At 54.7% G+C, this 12943-nt stretch overlaps 1 protein-coding gene across 1 annotated transcript in view; it reads left to right on the forward strand.

Annotated features, from left to right (window-relative positions):
- Positions 1 to 1709: 1709 nt before the first annotated feature.
- The window catches only part of LOC132385648 (contactin-associated protein 1-like), a gene marked incomplete at its 3' end in the record, with an annotated part of 42974 nt that continues 31740 nt past the window's right edge, over positions 1710 to 12943 (forward strand). Inside the window, exons 1-3 of the mRNA XM_059957837.1 lie at positions 1710 to 1884; positions 2977 to 3180; positions 10655 to 10839. Coding sequence (XP_059813820.1) covers positions 1710 to 1884; positions 2977 to 3180; positions 10655 to 10839 — 564 coding nt within the window. The remainder of the gene's footprint in view (positions 1885 to 2976; positions 3181 to 10654; positions 10840 to 12943) is intronic.

The raw sequence follows: 12943 nt of genomic DNA on the forward strand, positions 1-12943 counted from the left end.
TCACTGGACAAAAAGTTGCACAGCGCAGCATCTTTGCGTGCTCCAGTCATAGCTTGCAGGGAATACTGCTTGTGAAGCAGACAATCTACTCCAGTGAAGCTCTGAAATGTTTCGGAGTACAGGTTGTGGTACATTTAATATTCAGGAAAGTTATGGATTATATTCATTAACACATAATTAATTACAAAGTATTTCAAAACTATATGGAGACATACTTTAAAATTATATTAGCATAATTTAAAAAATGCTGTATAATATAATCTCTAAGTTATCTTAACATTACCCTGTGTCACTAGCTGTGTAGCAACAAAGGATTTGTGCGTGGGAGCCTTTCAGTCACAGTGCGGCCGCACACTCGCAGAGCCTAGTGCGAACTGTGCCACCGACTGTTTCTCTCCCCCCCCCCTCCAGTTCCTACTTGTACCCTCATTCCTCCTCCTCCGCATTCCCGGTACCGGTTTTATCCCGGCTATCTCACTCTCCCCTGCTGTTCCCTCTTCACCAAATGTTGTTCGTTTACTTCCAGCTTTCTGCTTTTACCCTCCTGCAGCCCTCTATTAACCCGTTACCCTTCTACCTTTCCTCTTGATATTCTCCTGCGACCTGTGCCTGTTGCTCCTGTTGCTGCTGTTTCCCTTCTACACCCCCCCCCACAGCATGCCTTCCTCTTCCTCCCTGCTGACTTCCTCTTCCTCCCTGCTGACTTCCTCTTCCTCCCTGCTGACTTCCTGTTTCCCTACTGACTTCCTGCGTCCCCACTGCCAGTTTCCTGTTCCCACACAGCCGGCTGGGTGAGCACTTGTTATTTCTATGGTGTCAGTGGCCCTTCTACTCACTCGTCCTCCTTTCCTCTTCTCACACCGTCATCCTTTCCTCTTCTCACACCGTCCTCCTTTCCTCTTCTCACACCGTCATCCTTTCCTCTTCTCACACCATCCTCCTTTCCTCTTCTCACACCGTCATCCTTTCCTCTTCTCACACAGTCATCCTTTCCTCTTCTCACACCGTCATCCTTTCCTCTTCTCACACCGTCATCCTTTCCTCTTCTCACACCGTCCTCCTTTCCTCTTCTCACACCGTCATCCTTTCCTCTTCTCACACCGTCCTCCTTTCCTCTTCTCACACCGTCCTCCTTTCCTCTTCTCACACCGTCCTCCTTTCCTCTTCTCACACCGTCCTCCTTTCCTCTTCTCACACCGTCCTCCTTTCCTCTTCTCACACCGTCCTCCTTTCCTCTTCTCACGCCGTCCTCCTTTCCTCTTCTCACGCCGTCCTCCTTTCCTCTTCTCACGCCGTCCTCCTTTCCTCTTCTCACGCCGTCATCCTTTCCTCTTCTCACACCGTCCTCCTTTCCTCTTCTCACACCGTCCTCCTTTCCTCTTCTCACACCGTCATCCTTTCCTCTTCTCACACCGTCATCCTTTCCTCTTCTCACACCGTCATCCTTTCCTCTTCTCACACCGTCATCCTTTCCTCTTCTCACACCGTCATCCTTTCCGGCTGAAGCCTGTTTCCCGCCTCCTCCTGCAGCAGTTTTCCTGCCGCCCCAGGTATTTCCTTTTTCCCGTCTCGTTTCCACCCCCTCTCCCACAGTTTTGGCTTTTCATTCGTTTTCCTGTCAACTTCCTGTTTGCAGGCCACGAGCTCCACCCCCCCCCCCCCCCCACCCCCGTTCTTCGGTCGGTTCGGAGTGTTTCCCTTTTACCCCGATGCCCTCTTTTGCGCCTCACGGTGCTGGTTCCCGGCTTGTCTACACCCACCTTCCCTCTCCCCGGGTGCTAACTCGTCATTTGCCCCGACCCCGGTTTCTCTGCGGAACAACGCCATGGGAGTGCGTTCTGGACCGGCTGGGGAAACGGCGGATGGAATTTGGTGCAGACGAGGGCGAGGGGGGGGGGGGTCGGTCGGCAGGACCAACCGGGGTAGGCCTCACACCGTGAACGGTAGGGCACCGAGGAGTGCGGTAGAACTGAGGGATCTGGGAATACAGGTCCGTAATCATTGGAAGCGCCATCGCAGGTAGGCTGGGTCGTAAAGGAAGCTTTTTGCAGATTGGCCTTCGTAGATCAGTGGATTGAGTAGGGGAGATGGGAATGTTATGTTGAAGTTTTACAAAATGTCGGTGAGGCCTAGTTTGGAGTACTGTGTGCAGTTTTGGCCACCGACCGACAGGAAAGACGTAAACAGGTTTGAAAGAGTACAGGGAAAATTTAGAAGGATGTTGCCGGGATTGCGGCTGAGTTATGAGGAAAGATTTGAATAGGTTAGGACTTTATTCCTGGGAGATTTGTACAGACGGGGTAAATGCAAGCAGGCTTTTTCCACTGAGGGTGGGTGGGACAACCACCAGAGGTCATGGGTTAAGGGTGAAAGGTGAGGAGTTCGGGGGGGGGGGGGGGGGGCGAGTTCACGCGAGTTCGGTGATGGGCTAGATGGGCTGAAGGGCCCGTTTCTGCGCTGTACTCCGTCTCTGTGAGTCTCTGACCCTACGCTGTCTGTTCAGATTTACGGAATGCTTGACGAAACGCTGTAGACGTGGCGAGCTCTGGCTCGGATGGGGGGGGGGGGGGACTGTAACCTTTCAGGTTGATAGGCGACTGGCACTGGCAAAATGCTGGGGGATTTCAGCAGCATCAACGTGCTCCTTCATCGGGAGAGGAAAGGAAGAGGGGGAAAAGCCGTTGGAATTCCCCCCATCTCCTTCCCTTCCAGCCCTGACGAGTGGTCTCGGCCCCTAACGTCCGTCCATTTCCTTGGACGCTGCCTGACCTGCTGAGTTCCTCCAGCGTTTTGTGTGTGTGTCGCTCTGGATCGGCAAAGCCTCGTGTTTATGGTTTTCTCTGGGGAATGATCCCAACGTGATTCCTGTTTGCAAAGATCCCCGTGGCTGGATTTGCAGCTGTCGCGCCGGCCGGGCTTCTCCGGGGCCAACTTCCTGCCGGCGCTAACGCTGAGGCTTCCCTCTGCTTTGCTCAGATTCCGACACGGTCTCCTTCGACGGGAACAGCTCCCTCAGCTACTGGTTTGAGGAGAGGAAGACGCGGACACTCAACGACTCCATCTGGTTCAACTTTAAAACGTGGGCGAAGGACGGTGTCCTCCTGCACAGCGAAGGGGAGCAGGGAGATTACATCACCGTGGAGTTGCATCGAGCCCAGCTGGTCTTCCATGTTAACTTAGGTACTTACTGACGACCGTTTAATGTTACTTCATGTACACAAGTGTGCAGGAGGACAAGATAACCGTATAACAATTCCAGCATGGAAACAGGCCATCTCGGCCCTTCTAGTCCGTGCCGAATGCTGACTCTCACCTAGTCCCACCTACCCGCACTCAGCCCATAACCCTCCATTCCTTTCCTGTCCATATACCTATCCAATTTTACTTTAAATGACAATACCGAACCCGCCTCTACCACTTCTACTGGAAGCTCGTTCCACACAGCTACCACTCTCTGAGTAAAGAAGTTCCCCCTCTTGTTACCCTTAAACTTTTGCCCCCTAACTCTCAACTCGTCCTCTTGTTTGAATCTCCCCTACTCTCAATGGAAAAAGCCTATCCATGTCAACTCAATCTATCCCCCTCATAATTTTAAATACCTCTATCAAGTCCCCCCTCAGCCTTCTACGCTCCAAAGAATAAAGACCTAACTTGTTCAACCTTTCTCTGTAACTTAGCTGCTGAAACCCAGGTAACATTCTAGTAAATCTCCTCTGTACTCTCTCTATTTTGTTGACATCTCTCCTATAGTTTGGTGACCAGAACTGTACACAATACTCCAAATTCGGCCTCACCAATGCCTTGTACAATTTTAACATTGCATCCCAACTCCTAAACTCAATGCTCTGATTTATAAAGGCCAACATACCAAAAGCTTTCTTCACCACCCTATCCACATGAGATTCCACCTTCAGGGAACTACGCACCATTATTCCTAGATCACTCTGTTCTACTGCATTCCTCAATGCCCTACCATTTACCATGTATGTCCTATTTTGATTATGATTGTCACTCCAGATCCGATGCAGCACAAAAGAAAATACAATAAGATAAAGAACATAAAAATAATTTTAAAAAATATATAAATACATCTGATAGTTCATACGCACAGATTGATTGTCTGTCCATAAAGAGACGCTGGGCACAGGAGTGTCTGTACACAAGGTGACTCTGACAGGAAATGATAAAGTAGTGGTGGTTGGGGGTGTGGAGGGGTGGGTCAGTGGGTGGTTGGGGGTGTGGAGGGGTGGGTCAGTGGGTGATTGGGGTGTGTGGAGGGGTGGGTCAGTGGGTGATTGGGGGTATGGAGGGGTGGGTCAGTGGGTGATTGGGGGTGTGGACGGGTGGGTCAGTGGGTGATTGGGTGTGTGGAGGGGTGGGTCAGTGAGTGATTGGGGGTGTGTGGAGGGGTGGATCAGTGGGTGATTGGTGGTGTGGACGGGTGGGTCAGTGGGTGATTGGGGGTGTGGAGGGGTGGGTCAGTGAGTGAATGGGGGGGTGTGGAGGGGTGGGTCAGTGGGTGATTGGGGGTTTGGAGGGGTGGGTCAGTGGGTGACTGGGGGTGTGGAGGGGTGGGTCAGTGGGTGATTGGGGGTGTGTGGAGGGGTGGGTCAGTGGGTGATTGGGGGTGTGGAGGGGTGGGTCAGTGGGTGATTGGGGGGGTGTGGAGGGGTGGGTCAGTGGGTGGTTGGGGGTGTGGAGGGGTGGGTCAGTGGGTGGTTGGGGGTGTGGAGGGGTGGGTCAGTGGGTGATTGGGGTGTGTGGAGGGGTGGGTCAGTGGGTGATTGGGGGTATGGAGGGGTGGGTCAGTGGGTGATTGGGGGTGTGGACGGGTGGGTCAGTGGGTGATTGGGTGTGTGGAGGGGTGGGTCAGTGAGTGATTGGGGGTGTGTGGAGGGGTGGATCAGTGGGTGATTGGTGGTGTGGACGGGTGGGTCAGTGGGTGATTGGGGGTGTGGAGGGGTGGGTCAGTGAGTGAATGGGGGGGTGTGGAGGGGTGGGTCAGTGGGTGATTGGGGGTTTGGAGGGGTGGGTCAGTGGGTGACTGGGGGTGTGGAGGGGTGGGTCAGTGGGTGATTGGGGGTGTGTGGAGGGGTGGGTCAGTGGGTGATTGGGGGTGTGGAGGGGTGGGTCAGTGGGTGATTGGGGTGTGTGGAGGGGTGGGTCAGTGGGTGATTGGGTGTGTGGAGGGGTGGGTCAGTGGGTGATTGGGGGGTGTGGACGGGTGGGTCAGTGGGTGATTGGGGGTGTGGAGGGGTGGGTCAGTGGGTGATTGGGGGTGTGGAGGAGTGGGTCAGTGGGTGATTGGGGGTGTGGAGGGGTGGGTCAGTGGGTGATTGGGGGTGTGGAGGAGTGGGTCAGTGGGTGATTGGTGATGTGGAGGGGTGGGTCAGTGGGTGATTGAGGGTGTGGAGGGGTGGGTCAGTGGGTGATTGGTGGTGTGGAGGGGTGGGTCAGTGGGTGGTTGGGGGTGTGGAGGGGCAGGTCAGTGGGTGATTGGGGATGTGGAGGGGTGGGTCAGTGGGTGATTGGAGGCGTGGAGGGGTGGGTCAGTGGGTGATTGGGGGGTGTGGAGGGGTGGGTCAGTGGGTGATTGGGGGTGTGGAAGGGTGGGTCAGTGGGTGATTGCGGGTGTGGAGGGGTGGGTCAGTGGGTGATTGCGGGTGTGGAGGGGTGGGTCAATGGGTGATTGGGGGTGTGGAGGGGTGGGTCAGTGGGTGATTGCGGGTGTGGAGGGGCGGGTCAGTGGTGATTGGGGGTGTGTGGAGGAGTGGGTCAGTGGGTGATTGGGGGTGTGCAGGGTTGGGTCAGTGGGTGATTGGGGGTGTGGAGGGGTGGGTCAGTGGGTGATTGTGGGTGTGGAGGGGTGGGTCAGTGGGTGATTGGGGAGGTGGAGGGGTGGGTCAGTGGGTGACTGGGGGGGTGGAGGGGTGGGTCAGTGGGTGATTGGGGGTGTGGTGGGTCAGTGGGTGATTGGGGGTGTGGAGGGGTGGGTCAGTGGGTGACTGAGGGTGTGGAGGGGCGGGTCAGTGGTGATTGGGGGTGTGGAGGGCCGGGTCAGTGGTGATTGTGTGGAGGGGCGGGTCAGTGGGTGATTGGGGGTGTGGAGGGGCGGGTCTGTGGGTGATTGGGGGGTGTGGAGGGGCGGGTCAGTGGGTGGTTGGGGGTGTGGAGGGGCAGGTCAGTGGGTGATTGGGGATGTGGAGGGGTGGGTCAGTGGGTGATTGGGGGTGTGGAGGGGTGGGTCAGTAATTGATTGGGGGTGTGGAGGGGAGGGTCAGTGGGTGATTGGGGTGTGGAGGGGTGGGTCAGTGGGTGATTGGTGGTGTGGAGGGCCGGGTCAGTGGTGATTGTGTGGAGGGGCGGGTCAGTGGGTGATTGGGGGTGTGGAGGGGCGGGTCAGTAGGTGATTGGGGGGTGTGGAGGGGTGGGTCAGTGGGTGGTTGGGGGTGTGGAGGGGCAGGTCAGTGGGTGATTGGGGATGTGGAGGGGTGGGTCAGTGGGTGATTGGGGGTGTGGAGGGGTGGGTCAGTGGGTGATTGGTGGTGTGTGGAGGGGTGGGTCAGTGGGTGATTGGTGGTGTGTGGAGGGGTGGGTCAGTGGGTGATTGGGGTTGTGGAGGGCCGGGTCAGTGGTGATTGTGTGGAGGGGCGGGTCAGTGGGTGATTGGGGGTGTGGAGGGGCGGGTCAGTAGGTGATTGGGGGGTGTGGAGGGGCGGGTCAGTGGGTGGTTGGGGGTGTGGAGGGGCAGGTCAGTGGGTGATTGGGGATGTGGAGGGGTGGGTCAGTGGGTGATTGGGGGTGTGGAGGGGTGGGTCAGTGGGTGATTGGTGGTGTGTGGAGGGGTGGGTCAGTGGGTGATTGGGGGTGTGGAGGGCTGGGTCAGTGGTGATTGTGAGGAGGGGCGGGTCAGTGGGTGATTGGGGGTGTGGAGGGGCGGGTCAGTAGGTGATTGGGGGGTGTGGAGGGGCGGGTCAGTGGATGGTTGGGGGTGTGGAGGGGCAGGTCAGTGGGTGATTGGGGATGTGGAGGGGTGGGTCAGTGGGTGATTGGGGGTGTGGAGGGGTGGGTCAGTAATTGATTGGGGGTGTGGAGGGGAGGGTCAGTGGGTGATTGGGGATGTGGAGGGGCAGGTCAGTGGGTGATTGGGGGTGTGGAGGGGTGGGTCAGTGGGTGATTGGGGATGTGGAGGGGCGGGTCATTGGGTGATTGGGGGTGTGGAGGGGTGGGTCAGTGGGTGATTGGGGGTGTGGAGGGGCGGGTCAGTGGGTGATTGGGGGTGTGGAGGGGTGGGTCTGGGTGATTGGGGGTGTGGAGGGGTGGGTCAGTGGGTGATTGGGGGTGTGGAGGGGTGGGTCAATGGGTGGTTGTGGGTGTGGACGGGTGGGTCAGTGGGTGATTGGGGGTGTGGAGGGGTGGGTCTGGGTGATTGGGGGTGTGGAGGGGTGGGTCAGTGGGTGATTGGGGGTGTGGAGGGGTGGGTCAGTGGGTGATTGGGGGTGTGGAGGGGTGGGTCAATGGGTGGTTGTGGGTGTGGAGGGGTGGGTCAGTGGGTGATTGGGGGTGTGGAGGGGTGGGTCACTGGGTGATTGGGGGTGTGGAGGGGTGGGTCAATCGGTGATTGGGGGTGTGGAGGGGTGGGTCAATGGGTGTTTGGGGGTGCGGAGTGGAGGGTCAGTGGGTGATTGGGGGTGTGGAGGGGTGGGTCAATGGGTGGTTGTGCGTGTGGAGGTGTGGGTCAGTGGGTGATTGGGGGTGTGGAGGGGTGGGTCAATGGGTGATTGGGGGTGTGGAGGGGTGGGTCAATGGGTGGTTGGGGGTGCGGAGTGGAGGGTCAGTGGGGGACTGGGGGAGTGGAGGGGTGGGTCAGTGGGTGGAGGTGTTGATCAGCCTCCCTGCTTGAGGAAAGTCACTGTTTTTGAGTGGGGTGGTCCTGGCATGGGTGCTACATACCCCCCTCCCTGACGGGTGTGTGTCATTCACGATGTTGCCGGCCCTTTCCCACGGTCTGATAAAGCTTCGTGGGTGGGTTTAGCAGCTGTTGAAGCCGGGTCCAAGCCTGCGGCTTGTCACAAGTCCCGTTGCCAGTCTGGGTACACACCTGGTTGTCAGATCGTGTTCAATGCCTTTGGCTCCGTGTCCACCGGACATCGGAGCAGAACTAGGCCTCGTCCTTCACAGTAAGCTCCCTAATCAAGTCTGGTTTATTCCACAATACCCAATCCGTAATTAAACCATTCGGCCCATCGAGGCTGGTTTACTATCCCTCTCAACCCCGTTCTCCAGTCTTCTCCCCGTAACCTTTGACGGCGTTACTCATCAGGGAACCGTACTAACCAACGGTGAATCAAATCGGCTCTCCCCACATTGGCTCAACCATAAGCTGCTCGAAATGCCCTCGCGTGGGCATTCTACAAACTCCCCCTCTTGCTCCGGCACCAACCTGATTTTCCTGACCTACCTGAATATTGAAACCCACCCCCACCGCAAGGCTATTGCCCTTGTCACATGCAATTTGTGCTCCATGTCCTGGCTGCCGTTCGGAGGCCGATATTAAGCCCCCAGGAGAATCTACTCACCCTCCACTCTACCTACAAATATTCCATATCATCTGATCCTTTGTCTTCAAGCCCAGTCACTTTCAATTGTCATTTCGACCACAACTGCTGGTGCAGTGCACAGTAAAAACGAGACGACGTTTTTCAGGACCACGGTGCGACGTGAAACAATACATAAACTACACCGAACTACGTAAACCAACACAAAAACTACACGAGACGACAGACCTACCCAGGACTGCATAAGGTACACAGGGCAGTGCAGGCGTTACAATAAATAATAAACAGGGCAGCAGGCACAGCAGAGGGCAGTTGGGTGGTAGTCCAATGGCTTGGGGGGGAAAACTGTTAGGTAAATAGTCAGCTGAATGGCAGCGTCTGGGATTTCGTCCATTTCTGTACTCCCGCCGAGTATTTCGTTGCCAGAGATGTGGTCCAATTTAATGTCCATCGGACAGCAGAATGGACGGGAGAACTGGACAGCTGGGGTTTGCTTTGTTCCTCGCATGGACTCCCGTCCGCTTTCCTTTTCCCAAGGGTGTCGTTTCATTTCTTCTTTCGAACCAGCGGAGCCACCCCTCCCCCTCCACCGTCCTGCCCGTCCTGTCGATACAAGGGGTATCCTCGGAAGCTAAGCTCCCAGCTTCCACCATCTTTCAGCCGAGGGTCCGGGCGTCACGCCCGCCACTGTCTGGCTGCACCGCAAGATCATCTGCCTTTCCCTGTAGGCCCGGCGCGTTAAAATGTAACGCCCACAGTCCTGTTTCCGCCGCCCCTTTCCGACTTCGAGATACCTCTCCTCCCGCGGTCTTGCCCCATCACCTGCCGCCCGCCCGCCCGCCCGTCATCCCCGTCTCACTGCACGGTCCGCTGACTTGTACGCTGGCAGCTCCACCCTCAGCCCGGTCGAACCGTCCTTATCCAGAAGCCGAAAGCGCGCCCGCATCGGCCATCTTCTGCTGGCAGCTCGTTCCACACTCTGAGAGGAGAAGCTTCCCCTTAACCCTTAACCCGTCACCTCCCGTTGCCGACCCTCGCAACCGCAGTGGGGTTAAAACTCAACTTGTACTGACCCTCATAATTTTGTATAGTGTACCTCTGTCAAATCTCCCCTCATTCTCTGACGTGCTAGACCTCACCTATTCAATCTTCCCCAATAATTCATTACACTTCTCTACTCCCATCGAACCACAGAACCGTAGAACATCACAGCACAGAAACAGGCCTTCTGGCCCTTCTTGGCCCTGCTGAACCATTTTTCTGCCTCGTCCCTCTGACCTGCACCTGGACCATATCCCTCCATACACCTCTCATCCATGTACCTGTCCAAGTTTTCCTTCAATGTTAAAAGTGAGCCCGCATTCACCACTTCAATCTGGCAGCTCATTCCACACTCCCACCACTCTCTGTGTGAAGAAGCCCCCGCCCCCCATGTTCCCTTTAATCTTTTCCCCCTTCATCCTTAACCCATGTCCTCTGTTTTTTTTCTCCCCTAACCTCAGTGGAGAAAGCCTGCTTGCATTCACTCTCTCTATACCCGTCGTAATTTTATACACCTCTATCAAATCACCCCTCATTCTCCTACACTCCAGGGAATAAAGTCCTAACCTATTCAACCTTTCTGTGTAACTCAGTTTCTCAAGTCCCGGCAACGTCCTTGTAAACTTTCTCTGCACTCTTTCAACCTTATTAATAACCTTCCTGTAATTAGGTGATCAAAACTGCACACAATACTCCAAATTCGGTCTCACCAATGCCTTATACAACCTCACCATAACGTTCCAACTCTTAAACTCAGTACTCTGATTTATAAAGGCCAACGTACCAAAAGCTCTCTTTACGACCCTATCTACTTGTGACGCCACTTCTAGGGAATTTTGTATCTGTATTCCCAGATCCCTCTGTTCTACTGCAGTCCTCAGTGTCCTACCGTTTACCTTGTATGTTCTACCTTGGTTTGTCCTTCCAAAGTGCAATACCTCACACTTGTCTGTATTAAACACCCCGTTAAGTTCTTTTCAAACCCACTTGTCTGTCTTGATTCCGGAGTTATCTCCTGCACTCTCCTTCCCTTCCCCCCTTTTTTGCCCGGTCAGGCAGCAGCACCGTTTACCCGGTGAGGGGTGAGACGACCGTCACTCTCGGCAGCCTGCTGGACGACCAGCAGTGGCATATGGTTCAGATCGAGCGCCACGGGCAGGAGGTCAACCTGACACTGGACGGCTACACCGAGCGCTTCCTCACCAACGGCCAGTTCGATTATCTGGACCTGAGTTCGGCGGTGAGTCGGGGGGCGGGGGGGGGGGCGGAGGGGGTCCCTCAAAGCTGCAGCGTGAGTTGAGTGGATTCGTCTCCGTTAGTCGGGGGGGTGGGGAAGGAATTGAGTTCAAGAGCCGCAAGGTCACATTGCAGCTCTCTCAAACTCTGCGAGACCGCACTTGGCATGTTGTGTTCAGTTCTCTTCGTCTCATCGTAGGGAAGTTTTGGAGGAGGTGCGGGGGTGGGTGGGGGGCTGCTGCCTGGATTAGAGGGCAGGTCTGACAAGAATCGCTTGAGATGATACTAAGCTGGGTGGCAGTGTGACATGTGATGAGGATGTTAGGAGAATTCAGGGTGACTTGGATAGGCTGGGTGAGTGGGCAGATACTTGGCAGGTGGCGTTTAATGTGAATAAGTGTGAGGTTATCCACTTTGGGAGTAAGAACAGGAAGGCAGGTTATTATCTGAATGGTGTAGAGTTAGGTAAGGGAGAAATACAAAGAGATCTAGGAGTCCTTGTTCATCAGTCACTGAAGGTGAATGAGCAAGTGCAGCAGGCAGTGAAGAAGGCTAATGGAATGTTGGCCTTTATTACAAAGGGAATTGAGTCCAAGAGCAAGGAAATCCTCTTGCATTTGTACAGGGCCCTGGTGAGACCACACCTGGTGTATTGTGTACAGTTTTGGTCTCCAGGGTTAAGGAAGGACATCCTGGCTGTAGAGGAAGTGCAGCGTAGATTCACGAGGTTAATTCCTGGGATGTCCAGACTGTCTTACACAGAGAGGTTAGAGAGTCTGGGCTTGTACACGCTGGAATTAAGGAGATTGAGAGGGGATCTGATTGAAACATATAAGATTATTAAGGGATTGGACAAGATAGAGGCAGGAAATATGTTCCAGATACTGGGAGAGTCCAGTACCAGAGGGCATGGTTTGAGAATAAGGGGTAGGTCATTTAGGACAGAGTTAAGGAAAAACTTCTTCTCCCAGAGAGCTGTGGGGGTCTGGAATGCACTGCCTGGGAAGGTAGTGGAGGCCAATTCTCTGGATGCTTTCAAGAAGGAGCTAGATAGGTACCTTATGGATAGGGGTATCAAGGGATATGGGGACAAGGCAGGAACCAGGTATTGATAGTAGATGATCAGCCATGATCTCAGAATGGCGGTGAAGGCTCGAGGGGCCGAATGGTCTACCTCTGCACCTACTGTCTATTGAGTGGGCTCGGGCTTTTCTCAAAGGAGGATAGAGGCGGACACGCTGGGAGTGAGAGACCCTTCTTTCCCCGAAGCGGAAATGGCTCACACGAGGAGGCATCGAGAGTACAGGGGCGATGTCAGATTTCATGTTGGGATGTAATGTTGAAGTTGTACAAGACACTGGTGAGGCCAAAATTGTGTACAGTTCTGGTCACCAAACTATAGGAGAGATGTCAACAAAATAGAGAGAGTACAGAGGAGATTTACTAGAATGTTACCTGGGTTTCAGCACCCAAGTTACAGGGAAAGGTTGAACAAGCTAGGTCTTTATTCTTTGGAGCGTAGAAGGTTGAGGGGGCACTTGATAGAGGTATTTAAAATTATGAGGGGGATAGATCGAGTTGACATGGAGAGGCTTTCTTCATTGAGAGTAGGGGAGATTCAAACAAGAGGACATGAGTTGAGAGTTAGGGGGCAAAAGTTTAGGGGTAACACGAGGGGGATCTTCTTTACTCAGAGAGTGGTAGCTGTGTGGAACGAGCTTCCAGTAGAAGTGGTAGAGGCAGGTTCGGTATTGTCACTTAAAGTTAAATTGGATAGTTATACGGACAGGAAAGGAGTGGAGGGTTATGGGCTGAGTGCAGGTCGGTGGGACGAGGTGAGAGTAAGTGTTAGCACGGACTAGAAAGGCCGAGATGGCCTGTTTCCGTGCTGTGATTGTTATATGGTCATCATCGGTATCATGTGACGTCATATGACATCATCACCATCACACACTGTGTCGTATGACATCATCATCGTATGACATCATCATTGCATGACGTGGGCGATCCTGGTCTTTGACCGTGACTCTTCTTGGCACTGCTTTCTGAAGAAGCGGTTTGCCATTGCCTCCTTCCGGGGCAGTGCGTCTTTACCAGACGGGTGACCC

The sequence above is a fragment of the Hypanus sabinus genome (assembly GCF_030144855.1).
Source record: "Hypanus sabinus isolate sHypSab1 chromosome X1 unlocalized genomic scaffold, sHypSab1.hap1 SUPER_X1_unloc_5, whole genome shotgun sequence".
NCBI lineage: Eukaryota > Metazoa > Chordata > Chondrichthyes > Myliobatiformes > Dasyatidae > Hypanus > Hypanus sabinus.